This window comes from Fringilla coelebs (assembly GCF_963513975.1).
Source record: "Fringilla coelebs genome assembly, chromosome: 2".
Lineage (NCBI taxonomy): Eukaryota > Metazoa > Chordata > Aves > Passeriformes > Fringillidae > Fringilla > Fringilla coelebs.
Window position 1 is genome coordinate 22,073,360 of NC_140029.1, and position 18,072 is coordinate 22,091,431.

The following is an 18,072-nucleotide window of genomic DNA, read 5'->3' on the forward strand; positions in this document are numbered from 1 at the left end:
AAAAAACAACTTTAAAGTGTGTGAGAGAGCAATTAAAACTAATCTGACTTTGTGCTTCAAACCCAAGTATTTTAACTTTTTTCCTGCAAATCTGCTCTAAATGCTTGCTGCTTTGAAAACTCCTTGGGCAATTGTTTGCTTTTCTGTGCACTTAAGTGGCACAGTTGACACATTGAAGGGAAGGAACACCACCCATAGGTGCCTGGACAAGCTCAAGATTTTGGCCCATGAAAATTTAATAAAGTTCAACAAAACTAAGTGCAAAGGTCTGTACCTTGGTTATGTCAATCCCAAGCACAAATGTAGCCTGGATGAAGAATGGATTGGGAGCAGATCTGAGAAGGACTTGGGGGTGTTAGTTGACAAGAAGCTCCATATTAGCTGGCAAAATATGTTCTTGCAGCCCATAAAGCCAACTGTACCCTGAGCCTCAAAAAACCCAGAATGACCAGAAGGTAATCCTTGAACACTTCCAGGGATGGGGCATCTGCAACTGCTCTACCTGCTCCAGTGCTTCATCACCTTCAGAATAATGAATTTCTTCATAACACCCCATCTAAACCTGTACCCTTTCAGTTTAAATCTATCATCTGTCACTATCTGTCCTTATAAAAAATCCTTCTCCCTCCTTTTTATAAGCCCTCTCAAGGTACTGGCAGGCTGCAGTGAGTTCTCTCTTGAGCCTTCTCTTCTCCATGCTGAACAACTTCAGCTTTTTCACCCTGTCCTCATAGGAAAGGAGTTTCATCCCATTGATCATCCTCTTGATCCTCCTCTGGACCCAGTGTAAGAGGTGCCCATCTTTTTTGTGCTCAGCACCTCAAACCTAGATGCAGTACTCTAAGAGAATCACCACTGTGTCAACACACGCAGATAGAAACATAACATTTCCTTTCCTGTAGTTCTCCTTTTACTAAAAAAGTTCTTATTCAGTATCCCCCCAGTGGATAAATTAATTAGTGGTTATTCCCTCCTCTACCTCCATATTAGACCACCAGTAAGACAGTGCTCTTTGTGATAGCAGAGGATGAATGCACTTCATTAAATCTTCTTGTTCCTGCAGGAGGAAAAGCCAAATTTTGGCTCAGTTGTACCAAAGCAGGACTGTTCTACATGCTGGATTTTGTTCTGTTTTGACTGCTAATAGTGCTAAAATTATTGTTAGTCTGAATGAATCCATGAATGAACATTTCTTTCCTATTCCTTTAAAATACACACCTTCAAACACAGATGTCATATTTTTAATTTTTTTCAAAATCAGAAAGAGAACTCTGCACTACTGAGGGATAACTTATAAGAACCATAAAGGTGGTGAAAATGCAACAGAGAGAGGAGGAAAAATGCAACTATATAGAAAATCTTACTCTTTCTAGTAGATATTAAAAGTAGAATTTTTGACCAGTACATCTGAGTGGTATTTTTTTTTAACACCATATCTGGTGGAATTTTTTTTTAATAATTCTTCCATGCCAATAGATTAGATGATTCTACTTTTCCAATTTCATGTCTTCATTGCTTCCTTTAAATACTTAAGGTAAACAATTCACATTTGTTTTTATTTCCTTTCTGCATAACCTTTTTTCTCCCCCTCCTAAAGAACATTTTGTAAGCATGGAGAAAAAAAAATATCATCCAGTACAAATTAAACTCATTACTAAACTCTCTCATCCACAAAGCTTTGGAGTCCAGTATACAGACCTACTTCTGTTTTAGAAGTGTTCCATTGACCATTCACTCTGCCAATCACTGCAGAACTAGTGAGGACCCTAATAATTCTTAAATGACCTAAAGATTTGGTAAAGCTCTACAGAACCCACACCTTCTTCCTGTCACCTTCTTGTTCAAAAGGCATAATCAGAAGTCTGAGAGATAATGCATGAAGATCTAGTAGAGTTGCTAGAGCTTATAAGTTACTACATTTTTTTAATATATGTGCACATATACATTATATGTATACAGAGATACACAAATTCTTCTCTATAATTTTTATTTTCCTGTAAACTATAATGAATACTTCTGTAGGATTCATAAAAACACCGGATTTGAGAACTGTAACTTCAGTACAACATGACAACTGCTAGATCTTGAGACCTAGCTATTGGAATATTATTCCAATATTTGGCGCCCCACGTTGGGCGCCAAATATTGGAATATTATTCCAATATTACCGGATAGCACGTGTCTGGGCTTGTCCGGCCCTCGCTGCTCGGCCAAAGGCAGCTGCTGTGGTTTTCCGCCACAGAGATCCCTCTGGCTAGTTAGGGGTTGCAGCTAGACACTGAGAAGTCCAGGCTGGTAGAAACTCAGGTTTACCTCGGTGATAGTCCTTAGGCTAGGTGAAGAACGAAAGGAGTGGATTCTACCGCAGGGTTTAATCCAGAGCTTTATTCCAGGATCATAGATGTCTGAATATGGTAACAGCTACAGTAGAATCTCGACCGCATGGTGCCCAGGTCTTTTTAAGCTCAGGAAGAGGGGGAGGGGAGAGGATAGGTGAGCTACCAACCAGGTGGGAGAGGGCGAGTCTCAGGGGACAATGACACTTGGACAGGCCAATGGCCCAGGGCTGAGGGGCATCTTTGAACTTCTACCAATCACACGACGCTCTTACTGGACTGTTAAGTTTGATGGACATCACTTAGGAAGAGAAAGGGGGAGGGGAACAGGAAAGCTATACCTGGGAAAGGACTGGGAGTCTGAAATGGGAGATTGCAACACACTGCAACACCTAGCGATACATGGAAAAACTCTAAACCAAAGTCTGCTACAGTAGCTAACAAAAAATTGAATAGGTGTTGCAACAATGTTTCAAGGACTAAAACAGAAGAGATAGAGAAAAAATTTACAATTTATTAACTGTTATAAAATGTTGAACATTATGCTTATGCAATCTATGACTGGTAAAACAAGGCAAGAAGATTCTTCAAATTCACCTTCACCACAGCTTTTAAATGTAATCGTGTTAGCATTTAAATACTGTTTTCCAGAAACTAGATTTCATTAGACTTATAAAAAATATTACTATTACTTGTGATCAGGTATAGAAATTTCTCAGAGAGGTATTCTGTATCACAAAGTGGTATTTTTGTGTTGTTAATTTCTGATACGCTAGAAAACAGACCCTGGCATTTTGCAAAATTGGATTTTCAGTGCAGCTGGTCATTGAAAGGCACGCTGAAGATGTATGAGTGACAACCACATTTAATTTAACATGAAATAAGTAGCATCCATTTGACTTTCAAATACTTTGTAATACCAAGAGAGCATTCTGTTAGGTTTATGACCTGTAAACACACTTCCTCTTAGGAAAAAGCAATTAAAATTAACATACACAGAGTTGATCTGCCTACTTACAATTAGGGTAAGAAACTAAACTACTACTGTTTTCACACACCAGATCTGACACTTGTAATTGCATACATTCTTCTCCAGTGCCATTTTTGGACACTGAATTTTGTATTTGCTCTCTTTCAGTCTATTAAGGAACAAACAAAAATTGTAATATGCACACACCGGACTAAGGAAGATAAAATACAATACCATCTTTCCAAAACCAGACCAAAGTAAGCACAACAGCACATAGCTGTACACTACAAAGACATTATAAGACTTTAAAAATGCAAATTCTAATGATTATATAGAATCACAGGCCAAAATCGGCCATCCAGCAGTCTGAGGTAGTAGTTCTGGAAGACCTCTCTCCTTATTTTGGGAATCACAAACTCTCATTTTGTGGTCTCTGTGTGCAAACAGCCTCCAGCCACCATAGCACCCACCAGTCTTTCCCTGTTCACAGAGAGCATGTCCAGCAGGGCCCCTCCCCAGGTGATTTCATTCACCAACTATGTCAGGAAGTTGTCTTCCATATATTCCAAGAACCCCTTACTCAGTTTCCTGTCCACTGCACTGGACAGGAATTGTGAGACTTCTCCCAGCTGCTTACAGACTATTTTGTCTTCCTCTTCATCCTGGTCTGGGTGGTCCATGACATACTCCCACCTTGGTATCTACCTTTTTGGCTTGATTCTTGGCCTGATTCTATCCCCTGATTCTTACCCATAAATACTCGAACTTATCACCACCATCATTAAGCTTTGGATAATCAAAACATTCCTTAACATAAAGGTCTACCCCATCACCCCTCCTTCTTTGCCTATTCCTTCTGAAGAATCTGATGTTTATAGAAGTCACAAAACTGAAAATTATTGAGAAACAGCTAGAAAAGAGAATGTTTGGAAGTCCATCACCGAAACCCTGAAGAACTTCTAGAGGACATGAAGGCAATAGGTAAATCAATTTATATAGCTAAAACATGGGAAAATTAATATATATTCATACATATTGCATATAAATGTAGCATAAAAAATGTAGCTTTACAGGAAATATCAGTGCTGGTGAAGATTGGAGCTTCATCATACATTTATTGTAAAGTTATTTAAGCAACTAAAAGACACATGATACCTGATGATTTTTAGTCTGATGATGAAATGTGGATTCAGAACCAGGTAAGGTGAAAGTTTGAATTCTTTAACTTCAGGATTGTTTGCACTCAGGTATAATTGTACACAAGGATTAACAGTGTACATGACTGAGTTTGCTACTAAATGTGTCAGCTAAAGAAAAGGAGACCATGAGACAAATTCAGGGTTCAAAGATGTGGCTAAAGGGCTGAAAGAGCTGACAAGAATGCTGTTAAGCACTGAGACTTTAAGAAACCTTGTGGCCCTTCACTTGTGCAGCCTGGTTACCTCTTGGTGGCCATTCATCTACAAATGGCCAAAGACAGTGGATTAGTCATAAAAGCAATGGTCTACTGGTGCTCTGGAGTTAATAGGTATGAACTCTATCATGTCAGAACTAGTGTGTCAAAGCAAATATTGGTTTTGTTGCTCACACTAACACATGGGGCAGATCAGTTCAGTGAATATTAATCCAATTACTCATATTCCCAGGAGTAAGGTTTATGGTCATATACTTTGCATGTGCATCCATTAAAGGGCACGATTAAGATTGCTCAAATGCCCTAATTGCTTCTCAATACTTTAACATGTTTGGATATTCTCTAATATAACATTGACTATGAAGAGTCTGGGTTATAATTCTCACTGTAATTGCAGCACTCCTGTAACAAAGTTTGTTGTAAATTGTGAATATGTGCTATTAACCTTGACTTCAATTTAACATCAGTGTTGTCTGAAAACTACACTGACATTTGGGGACAAGTGCCTAAATGATGCAAAGTCGCTTACCTCTAGCTGGGTCAAGAAAGCTATGCTGACTTAGATTATACATTATTTTGCCAGCTCTAAACACTGGGGTCAAACAACAACACTAATCTACATGGTAACACTGTGCACATTACACATATTAATACAGTTAAAACAGTTACTAGCTTTCTACCATCCATTTCCATCTTGAACTCACCTATTATGAGGCAACCATTTTATTGCCATGGCATTGAAATTAGTGAAACATTCATAGATACCCAAAACAGTGTCACCACAGGCTCTTTATATACTTGTAAACAGTGGAAGAATATACCAACAAATAGTTAATGTACTTGAGAGTCTTTTGAAATCACCAAATGCTTGGTCACTAAGCAAGTAATCTCTTAACAATTTTCAAATGTGTTTGTTCATGTGTTTGTAACAACAAAGTACTTCACTGTTAAATTAGTTACAATGTATTTGAGAAGGCATGTTTATATCTATCCCCATCACCAAGAGGAAATAAAGATGATTGAGTTAATTTATAAATACTTATGAAAATGTTGATTGTTGGGAACGCTTACTCATTTAAGGAAATTTGTTATAAAAAACATTTTTTTCAGTACAATATGCAAAAATGGCGACATCAAATATTCACAAGGATGGAAATGATAAAAAATTGCAGTATGAGATCAATATTTTAGATAAACATTTTTTCTTGCTAACAGCTAGCTGCTCTGCACAGTCATTAAGTCTTCAAACTTTAGCTGCAGATTCCCAGTACATGTTTTCATCCAGCAATGACACCATTTGCATATATTCACAGAAACTAATACTACATACTTTAAAGGATAGTAATTCAGGGATGTAGAATAGAAATTCAGGATAATAGTAATTCTACATGTTAGAAAATGATTTTATCTTGATTTAGTATTTTTTAAAATGCTGAAAATTGTGTCAAAAGTGGTGGAGAAAAATACATACACATATTTTTTTCTAGAAGTTAAATTGCTTAAAATTTTTTTCTGTAAATATATTGATTTCTATTTTAGAATATACAATTATATACTTTTTTGACTTAATCCCATTAAGAGCCCTTTGGTGACAATTACAGCAAAGCAACTAACTGACCTAGCAAAAATGAACCCAATGTTCAGGTGGCCCAATATGATGGCCATTAAAAACACTGTTTTGAAAACACCAGTTTGTTTCATAGAATCACAGAATGGGTAAAGTTGGAAGGGACAACAGTGGGATCATCTGGTCCAACCTCCCTCAGGGTCAGCCCAGAGAACATGGCACAGGATTATGTCCAGACAGTTCTTAAATATCTCCAGAGAGGGAGACTAAAAAACCTCTCTGGTTAACTGTTCCAGGGCACTGTCACCTGCACAGGAAAAAAGTTTTTCCTCATATTCAGCTGGAACTCCAGCTGTGCATCAGCTTCTGCCTCTTGTCCTACTGCTTGGCACCACAAAGTAGAGCCTGGCTCTGTCCTCTTGACACCTCCCTGCAGATACTTATGTACAGTGACGAGGTCCTCTCTCAGCTGTCTCTTCTTGAGGCTGAATGGGCCCAGACATCTCAGCCTTTCCTCATAAGAGAGATGATCTAGTCCCTCAATCAATTTCATTGCCCTCTGCTGGACCTGCTCCAGGAGCTCTGTGTCCCAGAGCTGGACACAACATTTCAGATGTGGCTTCACCAGGGCTGAGCAGAGGGGCAGGATCACCTCCCAGCTGGCAATGCTCTCCCTAATGCCCCCCAGGATCCCACTGTCCTTCTTGGCCCCCAGGACACACTGTTGGCTCATGAAGAATTTGTTGTCCACCAGCACCCCCAGGTCCTTCTCCACAGAACTGCTTTCCAGCAGGTTACTCCCAGCCCATCCTGGTGCCTGGGGTTATTCTGTCCCAGGCACCGAAGCTAGCACCCTAATTTTGGAAAATCAAATATTTTCAAAATTACTGTTATAAAAGTGGAGTCATCTAAAATGCCAGTATCTTAAAAAATTAGCCATATGAATGCCTTTTAATGGATGCATCAACTCAACGATGAAGAACATCTCCCCATTCCAGAAAAGTAATGAATTATGACTCTGCATTGTTCTTTCACAGAATTAAGTCACACCACAAAAAAAAATCCGTATTACAAGTTACATGAAATTCTTAAGAGTAAACATTTCCCTTTTTATAGAGAAAATAATTGCATACCTGATAGGAGAAAACCAAACAGTAATTCCTAGCAACAAGATTAACATAATCTTTTAAAGGAAAAAAATTATAATCACATATAACAACATATTCCCTGTGCCCACCAGGTCACATTTTTTTCTAATTTTCACTGTCATCATGAGATGCCAATGTTAACTTATAACACAGTTAGAAACCTACCTTTCAATAAACTTCACAGCTTCTTTGGTCAGCCTCTGAGTAAGGTTCTCATAGGACAGTGGCTGCTGGATAATCTGATGGTCCCTCATTAAAAAGCAGTTTAATTGTTGAAAATGATAGAAGAAAAAAATCAAAACCAGAAGTGAAATTTTGATTATTAAAAAGAAGTAACCCAAAGCTTGGAAGGGTACTTTGAGAAGACCAATGTACTGCACTACTGCCAAAGACACAAGGGCTATTCCAGTGACTTGGATTGGGATGACAATGTCATTCTGAACTCCTTTTAAAAAAACACTGCCTTGGCCAGGTTTGCAGTCTCTAAAATTGGTCACGGGAAGGCCATAAAAATAATCAAATCCATGACTGAGGGGGTGGTGACAGAAGTCATTACTGCTTTCACAGTTCATCCCAAGATGCCACTTTCCTACAAAGAGAGAAGGACAGGGAGTATTGTTGTAGTTAAATCATCAAACTTACTTTTAATGTGCATTAATTCAAACATAAAACTTTCACTGTCTGGCTGATATCCCCCTGCTCCCAGCATTTATTGTGTGGATCACTATTTTCTATTGAAACTTTCTTTGTGCCTCCATCAAAGATTTTTTTTCATATCTCCCTCTTCATCTCAGTTAGAAATAGATTAACATGGCTGCTGCTGAAGAACATTAAATTCTGAGTGAGCTAGCAGGTCTTTGAAGAGAAACAGAGCTCTAACAGACAGTTAACTTTGGAAATTAAGTATGTGTAGTCATCATAAGATAATACTGTTTTGTAGCAGCTACTGATTGAAGAGGAAGAACAAATAGGGAAGTACAAAATATATTTTCTGAAGTTTTTCTTGCAAATAATTTGACTAACTAAAAAAAAGACAAAAGAATAATAAGAAAACTAACAAATAGAAAATAAATCAAGAATATGAAAATTATTAAAGAATTTATTTTTTAAATGATTGCAAAATCTCTGAAATTGCCAATATCCATCAAAATACACATATATATAGAGTGAGGCTGATTATTTTGTATTTATATATTTCATATATATAAATAAAAAACAACAGTAACAAGTAAATTGCTGTCAAATAGTCTCTCTCTCAGCATTTTGTACCACTAGGAAATCACTCTAATTCTGCAATAATGTTGGACCCTGTCTGACATAAGAAACCACTGAGCCTAATTTGCATTATACTAATACAATCTATATTCATGTTGATTAGGGTAAGTATCTAGATAATTCATTCTATGACTCAGGTACAACCTCTTACCACATGGTTATGTATTGCTTAGCACAACAGACCTAACTGGTAGCAGTTATTTGAATCAAAATGCATAATTATAAAAAAAATTCAAATTCAGTTAAGCTTATCGAGATAGATTATGGATAGAGCTATGCCTTTGCTCTCAGCAAGAAAATGTGCTGAATATTTTAAAAAAGCATGCTGGCCTTGACAAAACAGATGACATTATATACTGCTGGGACAAACTTTATTTATTTTTTCTGAATCAAACACCTAACTATAACCAGCAAAATTCAGGGGTTGTGGTTGCAAAAGAAATAAACAAGAAAAACTACAAACTCAGTAAGTCTTCATTCCCTTAACTTACCCCAAAGAAATTTGACATACTTCTTTCAGAGAACTCAGAATATTCATGGCAGTAAATGCAAAACAGAAAAAAAAAGGCATATACAGAATTTTCCCCTTTTTCACACCAAGTCAGCTTTTACACATCTCTAAGAGAGTCCTGATGCAAACAGTCCTGAACATCTCCTTCTGGGTCTCCAGAACATCCTATTCATCCTGCACTTTTTCCTTTGGCTGTGACAAATGCAGGTACTGTAGTACCAAAGAGGATGAACATGGGGATCAGTTCTGCTTTTTTAAAATTTAGCAAATTAGGTGGTTGTTCTTATTTCTCTTCCACAAATAACAGAACTGAGTTACAGGATGAGAATATCATATGCCTAGTTTGTCTGACAGCAAAGGTGGAGAAAAAACAGTAAGCTTGAATCTGAGTGCATAGTTGAATCCAGTTTTCCTCATATGTCTCTTGATGGTCTTAAACTAAAAATAACTTCTGCATATCATCAAAGCAGGTAAAAAACATTTTCAGGTCTGCTCACATGTCAGTGAAATTAAGGCCTCTCCACCTTTCTCATTCCATCCGAATTTTCCCTGCCAGATAGCCCATCACCTGAGGTGGCATTCTGATGGTGGCATTCTGAACAGAATCGTTCTGGTCACTACTTTTGACATGGTCCAGTGAAAATTACCATGGTCAATTAAAAAAACAAGCAGTACACACCATTTTACTGAAATTTCAGAAGTTATAATGGTGCTATAAAGGGCTAGGTGAGGCTGGAACTCTGATTTTCATTCCCAGCATCCAAAGATGCAGATTTTTGAAAAGAAATGCTTCAATTTTTCTCTTGTGTTTGAATGATCACCTTAATGGAATAATCATAAAGCCAGATGTGTAACACAGTGAGCAAGAAATAACTGTCATTAGGTTAGATAAGTGATTTAAAGGTAGAGGCTTAAAATCATGAAAATAAATGCTCTTCTGGCTTCTTTTTTTTTTTTTTTTTTTTTTTTTTTTGCTATTATATGTAAATCTCAAAGCACCGATATTTCAGTAAGAAAATATGAAAAAGAAACTCAAACAAATTAAGTATTCCTTCAAGGTCACTTATTATGATATGTAGTGGATTTTTGAACTGGATCTCAACTACAATCCAGGATAGAAAAACCTTGCAATAATAAATTAGGGTAAGGGGAACTATAAGTCCTATTTTTATTGAAAGGGCTTCTTTAGCAAGCACAACAAATTGTTCAATGTCAAGACAAACTTGTGTCTCAGAAAAAGATTTGTTGAGAAGCAACTTAAGCCAAGCAAAACAGAGATCAGGTTAGCAGGAAAAGCAACAGAAGCCCCTGCTCAAATTATATCAGGAGCTGTGACAGAATGACACAACTGCCATTCTCAAATGGCTGGGGAGGTAGAAGGTTTTGATAGATCCTGCACTACTCTGAAAAAGCAAGTGATGGCTGGGTGCACAATACATGTTTCATTTCACTCCTTGTGACAATAACCCCTGCCTTGAGCTAGTGCTTGAACAGATTACTGTAATGTGCTTTAGATTCTGGGGCCCTTCTGAATCGGAGAGCAATGCAAAATGCTCTCATCTCTTTGCCAAGTGATGCTTCATAGAATGGACACTTCACACGAGCATCATAAGCATTTCAACAGATTCTACCAAGCTTTTGAGTGAAATTTATGCTGTTAATTGTAAATTATGAGTACCGTAATAATTTGAGACCTAGGCTTTTTTCCCTCTCCATCAGCCAAAATTAAGACTTCTGCAGAACGAAGGCAATGCAATGAAAGGCAAGTGGAAGTGAGAAGCCAGTCCTATTCAGCCAAGAAATTTCACTTGAAACTCCATTTTTCAAAATGCAGAATCCTAAGGACACTACAGAAATCCATGTTTCCCCTGTATTTTTCCCTCAGATAATGTAAAAAAAGAGAAATACTGTAGTGGTTTAAATAAAAAGACTGATTTTTATATAATGATGTATTTCTTTTGGAATGATTTTGTGCTTTTCAGATAAATGACAAGATACAAGATGTGAAGCAATATGCAAACAGAAATATTTTATGTTCTTAGGAAATATATTTATTTGAAGTACATAGCAAAATTTACAAAAAGTGTATGTGCTTAAGGTATTAACATGGACAGATTTTAGGCTGTTTTATGAAAAACTGTTGTACTAATTCCACCCCACAGACTCAGTCAATCTTGCACACCTTAGCGGATTTTAAACTTCTCTGGATGCTGGACAACACACTGGATAGCAACAGTGAGGAAATTAATCTTTACTCTACTTTAATTGAGTACAGCAGTAGTTAAAATACTATCTATCAAATGTAAGGGAAATTTTTGCATTATGAATAGCAATTTCCAAAAAAACATCAGCATTTCTTCCCACTGGTGAAATATTACGTATTCTATGCATCTGCTTTTTTTGATAGAACTTTGTTTTGTTGCAGATCTGATCGTATGCTTTCCTGACAGATGTCTTGATTGTCACCTTCTTTATGTCACAGGGGAAAACAATGAGGTAGAAAAGCGTATACATAAAGTAGATTTATAGATAAAATATAATTCGGGACATATCAAACAAAAGAAAGTATATATTCAGAGGATAAAAAAAAATTAAAAAAGAAACAAAAATGTACCTAGGGAAGAAAAATCATTTCCTCAGAGAGGAGATTGACCAAAAAAAAAAAGAAATGACAGTACAGGCCTGAGGATCAGAAAGGCTTCAAATTACCCTTATGCCAATCCATCAGTGGTGCAGGATTTGACAATTAATTCTTTGGGAACTGCTGAGTTAGACTGAACCAAGCAAAGACTCCCTGACCTAGACCAATATGATGGGATAAGAACACCAGCAGAAGCAGAAAATATACTGGTTGCGAATCAGACTGCCTATCTAGTCTTCAAATCTACATAATTTTTCTTTCTGTCATTTACATATGCTTTATCCCTAATTTTAATGCACTTCTTGATTTTTGGAAACCTTCATTATACTCTAAGGATATGGTAATATTACATGTTATGGTCTCATAGCTATCACTCAGGCCACTTGGAAGAATTGTTCATTAAGCATCATGGAGAAAACTTCTGGAGATCTAAGTGGCAAGCTGTCATGCTGCAGCAAAAGTAGTTAAAAAAAGAACATTAACTGGGTCAGCCCCAGAAAATGAGTTGTATTACTGTGCTTGTTACAAACAGAAAAAACCCCAGTCTTTAATTGAATATGGAGAAATAGAAATCAAGTCCACAAGGAACATGACAAATGATGAATGGCTTTTTTGTTCAAACTATGAACTATCTGAACTATGGTTAAAATACACCTACATTAAATAAATTTCTGATAGTGATTTCTGGTTTTCTATTTTCATTCTTTCAGGACATCATGGTATTTTATGCTTTATAAGACTGGAGTATAGCTAAGTAGGATTTTTGGTTAGAACACTGACACTAGTTTATCTACATAATACAGACATTTTTTGAACAGTGCCATGAATTGTTAGCCTTGCTAAACAGCCTGGGTTTATAAACAGAAATTACTCTCAAAATTGCAAGTTTCTGTTTCATTTAAAAAACAAATTGCATGCATCCTTCATCTAAATAAATTTAGTAATATTCCAGTATGATGTTCTCTGTACAACTATTCCCTGGCAATTCCAGGACAGAAACACATTACGTAAAACAAGTTGAACTTCTCAAGAATCTTCTAAAATATAAGCAGTGGCCAGCTTAAGAAAAAAAATTTGGAAATCTTTAATGTTATGCTTTTATGACATTAATTCCAATTCTATTTCATATCAACCTAGTATGATTCTTTTTGCCCACCACTGGATATTTATGCTGTGATCAGTTGTCTGAACTATCTTTATAATGAGAGAGAAATACATTTTTATATGAAATATCTACCAAATAATATGAAAAATTTCCTGGAAATGCCCATTTTTGTCTGATGACTAAGATGGTAGCCCAGGTACAGCATTATTTACTTTATGGGAATTTGAACACTGGTGGAAAACAACCACGGCAGTGACTTGTACCCCAGTGATCAACGCCTCATTGTCTCTCTGATGTAATCAAACTCCTATTTATAGTGAAAACTTTTCAAGAGCTTGAAAAATTTTCAGTTTGTTCATCATGTTTCTTCAGCACTTGCAAAATGAGACTATAACTTAGACATACTTACCTGACTATGTTTCACATAGGCATGGCAATGTGCTTAGGTTAGTTCCAGAAGAATAAATTCATTATGCTCTGGGGGAGAAAAGCTTAATGCAGGCCCCTAAAAGCCTATATGGGAAATTAACGTTCTTTCCATTGAAATGAAAGAAAACAGTGCTGCGCACGTCTGCAATTTTACCTATTAGAGCTGTTGCATAACCTTTCTGCTTCAGGAGTCTGGAAAAAGTTATTTCTTCAGAAGGAAGTCCTCCAGAAGAGGCAGAAAATAAGAAGACACCAACTCGTGAGAAGGCAGCCATTCCTAAATACAATGAAAATGAATGAGACCAGGATAATACAAAGAAAGAATTTCCATTCATTAGTTCTGCATGCACTTTTTTGCCTTAGGTGGTATCACTTAAATGACATATTACAATCAGGCACTAAGTGTTGCAAGTGGAAGATACAATCATCCATTTAGACAAGTGAGGTCTTTCCTGTATTGACACCAGAAACAGACGTGGAGAAAAAAATTCTGCAGTTATAACCATGGGGCCTGCCATCACATAAACAGCTGCAGCCCCTTCTGTAGATTTTCTAAGGTATGGCAAAACTTTAAGAAGTTGAGCTTGCATAATTTATTTTTCTTGTACACAGGGAGGGAAGGAAGATGAGGACTAAGTGAAATCATTCCCAAGTTCTATGTTGAGAATTCCCCCTGTCCTCATATGTGGTTTTCTACAGGCCTTTAAGGATTTTTGAGAGAAGTCATAGGGTAGGGTAGTCTTGAAATAGGCCAGTCTTACTTCTGGGCATGTAAATATCATGAGGTCAGAAAGAGCAAGAGGGAATCTGATCCTGTAAATAGAGTGGCCTGAGCTGTCAGCATTGATGGGCTGCTCCAGTGGCATGAAGACACATCATCCAATGCACACTGAATGAGTGCACTAAAGGAGCATCAGGTACTGGCTAACAAGACACCATCTAAATAAGGCACAGTAATTTCTATATGCTAAGAGTCTGAGAAACACAAATGAGCTTACAAAGTGCACTCAGGATGAGGAACTTGAGAGCTCAGGTTCATGAAAATTAGATTACTAGGATTCCAGATGAGGGCTGGCACTGAAAATAAGACAGTAAGAACAGAGAATATCTATGCAAATCTGTGCAGATGTATCTTCAGGAAGTCTAAATTATGCAACTGGATGATTACAGTGCCCAAGTTACATGACTGATGTAGACAACCAGAATCCTCCCTCAGGTATCCCTTGTGGTTACATGAGAAAATTACTCGTTAAACTGGTTTATTAAAGAGAGCTCAACCTTCGCTTCAAATGCTGACTACAGTTTTTCACCCCAGACAGATTTGCTAATCAATGCTTCAGATAGATTTAGTCATATATTTATCTATATTTTGCATCTTTATATTTATTTTTACATATTTCAAGCTCTTGTAACTGAAATCAGTGTAATTCTGTTATCAGAATGAAAGTACAGAAGCATGATTTCTATTTTTTTTTCATCATTACCTTTCTCTTAGCTTGTGTCTCACCCAATATATCATTGTGGAATCTTTTTCTTCAGCTCTATTAGCAGGAGATTTATATTTCTAACATTTTTTCCATATCATGATTCTAGTGTCTTCTATAAGAAGCATTTACTAGTTCTTCAGTGATATTCAGAAGCAGTCCATATTTAGAAATTTTGTAACTTAAGTAAGACAAAGTTCAATTTTTGTACCTACATGGAAATGATTAAGTATGTCTGAGAGCTGATCAGTAAAGAAAAAAATTAGTTCAAGTCCTAATTTTTCAGAAATAAGAACAAGCAACATAATGGAAAGCAACCTGTGACTATCTACAGTAAATAATAATAACAATATATCTGTAACAGGTATGTAAAATTTTCCTTTGCAGACAAATGTAATGGAAAATTTAGCAAGTTATATTAGCTGGTACTTTTGCAGAAGCTTGTTACTCGATTTGAGTGAGCACGAACGTATCAAGTAGGCTCCAGAGTCTTGCTTCGCTTTCATTCCCAGAAGCAAGGACAGGATGTTTTATCACTAATGAACAAGTGATCTGATTAATGTATAATGATCCTTGCTAAAAATGATGTTAAGGGAACGTTAAAGTTGCATGGCTAAGCACTGAGAGGCTTAGTCCCAGCACACTAAAATAAACAGACTAGATCTTCATGGTCTCAAATAGGCTTTGGATCAGGTACTTTGAAAGCAAGAGAAATTAAATGCATATATTCAAATGGAACAAAAATAACACTTCAAATAGATAAGACATTTTTTGCTCTCTTCTTCCCAGTTTTCAGGGCAACTTGAGTACCTTAATGAACTGTCCTGCCCCTACCTCCTCCCTACAAGAATAAAGAAAACCAAAACACAAACCCAAAAATTTGTCTTGATGCCTTGTGAAGGCTGACCTAGAACAGAGGCTAGACAGAGCTAAAGAGTAAAGTAGGTATTTATTAAGCAGCCTCAAATAGATCCACCTTGGGCAGCACAACCCAAAATGGCCACAAAATGCGCAGCAGGTTACGGGGTCTCACATTTTCCTAAGTTTTGGTCCATTAGCATATTGGAGCTAATTGTCCAATTACAGCTTTAGCCCATGAAGTCCCATCCTTCTTGTTTTCTCTGTTCGATCCACCGTTGTTTATGCTCTTGGGCCTGAGATCTGGATCGGCTGTCCCTGGGTCCCCAGCTAGAGGAGAAGGAATTGTTTTGTCTACCTACTCTGTGGAGAGAGCTTACTATCCCCTTATATGAAGCCTAGACTTACACACTAAAGCAGAATAGAATCTGAAAAATATAAAAGCTAACATCTGAGGCAACAGTCTAAACAAAAAGGTTTAGCAGAAATAGAAATGTTTGAGAAGAAGTATTTACATTGGGTTCTTCCACTGAGTCTTTCTAGATGCATCTCTGTGGTGTTCAATACTTGGGCTGCCCACCAACACAGTGGGAGCAGGCAAAGAGCCTGGGGTCATTGCATAGTGGAGGAATTTCACAGAATCACAGAGAATCACAAGATATGCTTAGCTGGAAGGGACCTACAGGGATCATTGAAATCAACATCCAGTCCTTCACAGGACATCCCTAGGAGTCACACTATGTGCCCCAGAGTCCAAACACTTCTTGAACTCTGTCAGGTTGGGTGCACTCAGCACTTAAGGTGAGGCCACCCTAGCACAGAGCAGTTCATAACAAACCCCTCCCTTGCCTGGCTGGTGATGTTGCGCCTGATGCAGTCCAGGACATTGGATTAAATGTTGGCATTAAATAACCACAGTCAGATTGCTTTGTTGCTATTTATACAAAAAAAAATTTACTCACTAAATAAACTTTATCTTTGTGTCAAATCTTATGAAATGTGACAATTCCCCATATATATGAAATATTTCTAATATAGACCAACTCTGCTAAGCTTGATCAGTCACTGAAAGGACTGATCATTTACCATTACTTAATCTCATAATAATAAACAAATCAAGGAAGGCCAGATAAAATACCTGCATACAGTTTACTGTAAATAAAATAAAATATTTATAGATAAATAAAGTGATGGGATCTTACCTGATCTTATAGGATATCTCCCTGTCAGGAAAGCTGCCCTGCTTGGAGTACAAAGTGGGGATGCTGCTATATGCTGAGTAAGTGTCACTCCTTCCTCTGCTAGTCTGTCAATATTAGGGGTTCTGGAAAAACACAAGAAGGTGAAAAAAAAAAAACCAAAAACCAAAGATGGTTTTTTGGATACAGGCATGATAAGAACAAGGCATCTGAGGCAAGAAATATCAGGAAAATCCAGTTAAAATTTCCTGTATGTAAAATATCAAATGTATAGTGGGGTTGCAATTCCAATTACTATCATGTCAAGTGTTTTTACATGAGGCATCTGAAGAGAGACACTGTAACATTGCAGCAAAAATCTTTTTCTGCACTTTCTTCTATTCTTCATGGTCAGTGTTAAACTGCAACATCTGGACATATAGTACTGCAGCCCTTTTTAATGTGTTCCTTGACCAGAACTGTAATTTTTACAACCTTTTTGCTTCAGTAATGAGGGTAAGAGAGACGATAGAAAGGTTGTGCTTCCTGGCTCCCTACTTGGGGCCTCTTCAGTCTCTCTCCAGCAAAAGCTTTTCGGGGTAGGGATAATGTCGTGTGGTGCTATAAGCTATTAGAAGAGATTCAAATGATAATGACTCTGTGTTATGCTTTATATTAACAATATCTACATGTCTGACATGATTATGTCTGCTATATTAGACCCAGGGGCACCACCTAGCTTCCATATCTGCATGGGAAACTTGTCTGCGACCTGGCTCATCATGCAGATTGAAATTGGGTCCTGCAGGAAGAAATCCTCTGTCCTTGGTTCTACAGATAAAAATTACTAATGCAGACTGGCCAGCAGCTGCAGCATGCTCTAATAGCTCTCTGACCCTGGAGATTAATGACCGTGACCTCAAGGCAGACTAGTGCTCCCATCATCAAAGTCTGAATAGTCAGAAACATTAATTTTCCAATGGAATTATTTTCTATCTGTAAAGTCACCTACTGATAACAATCACTAAGATGAAAATTCATCATATTCCAAAAATCTAATTCCAAATTCTCTCAGCAGAGAATATAGATCTTTAGGTCGTTCTGGTGCCTGTGAGGGGAGTGATCCAAGCATCAATGTTCTATATATTTTTCCTTG

The 18,072-nt window shown here is 37.2% G+C and overlaps 1 protein-coding gene across 1 annotated transcript in view; it reads right to left on the reverse strand.

Annotated features, from left to right (window-relative positions):
- Nucleotides 1-18,072, reverse strand: part of STS (steroid sulfatase) — a gene marked incomplete at both ends in the record, with an annotated part of 105,829 nt that overhangs the window by 62,267 nt on the left and 25,490 nt on the right. Inside the window, 3 exons of the mRNA XM_084200987.1 lie at nt 7,601-8,024; nt 13,551-13,673; nt 16,941-17,062. Coding sequence (XP_084057113.1) covers nt 7,601-8,024; nt 13,551-13,673; nt 16,941-17,062 — 669 coding nt within the window. The remainder of the gene's footprint in view (nt 1-7,600; nt 8,025-13,550; nt 13,674-16,940; nt 17,063-18,072) is intronic.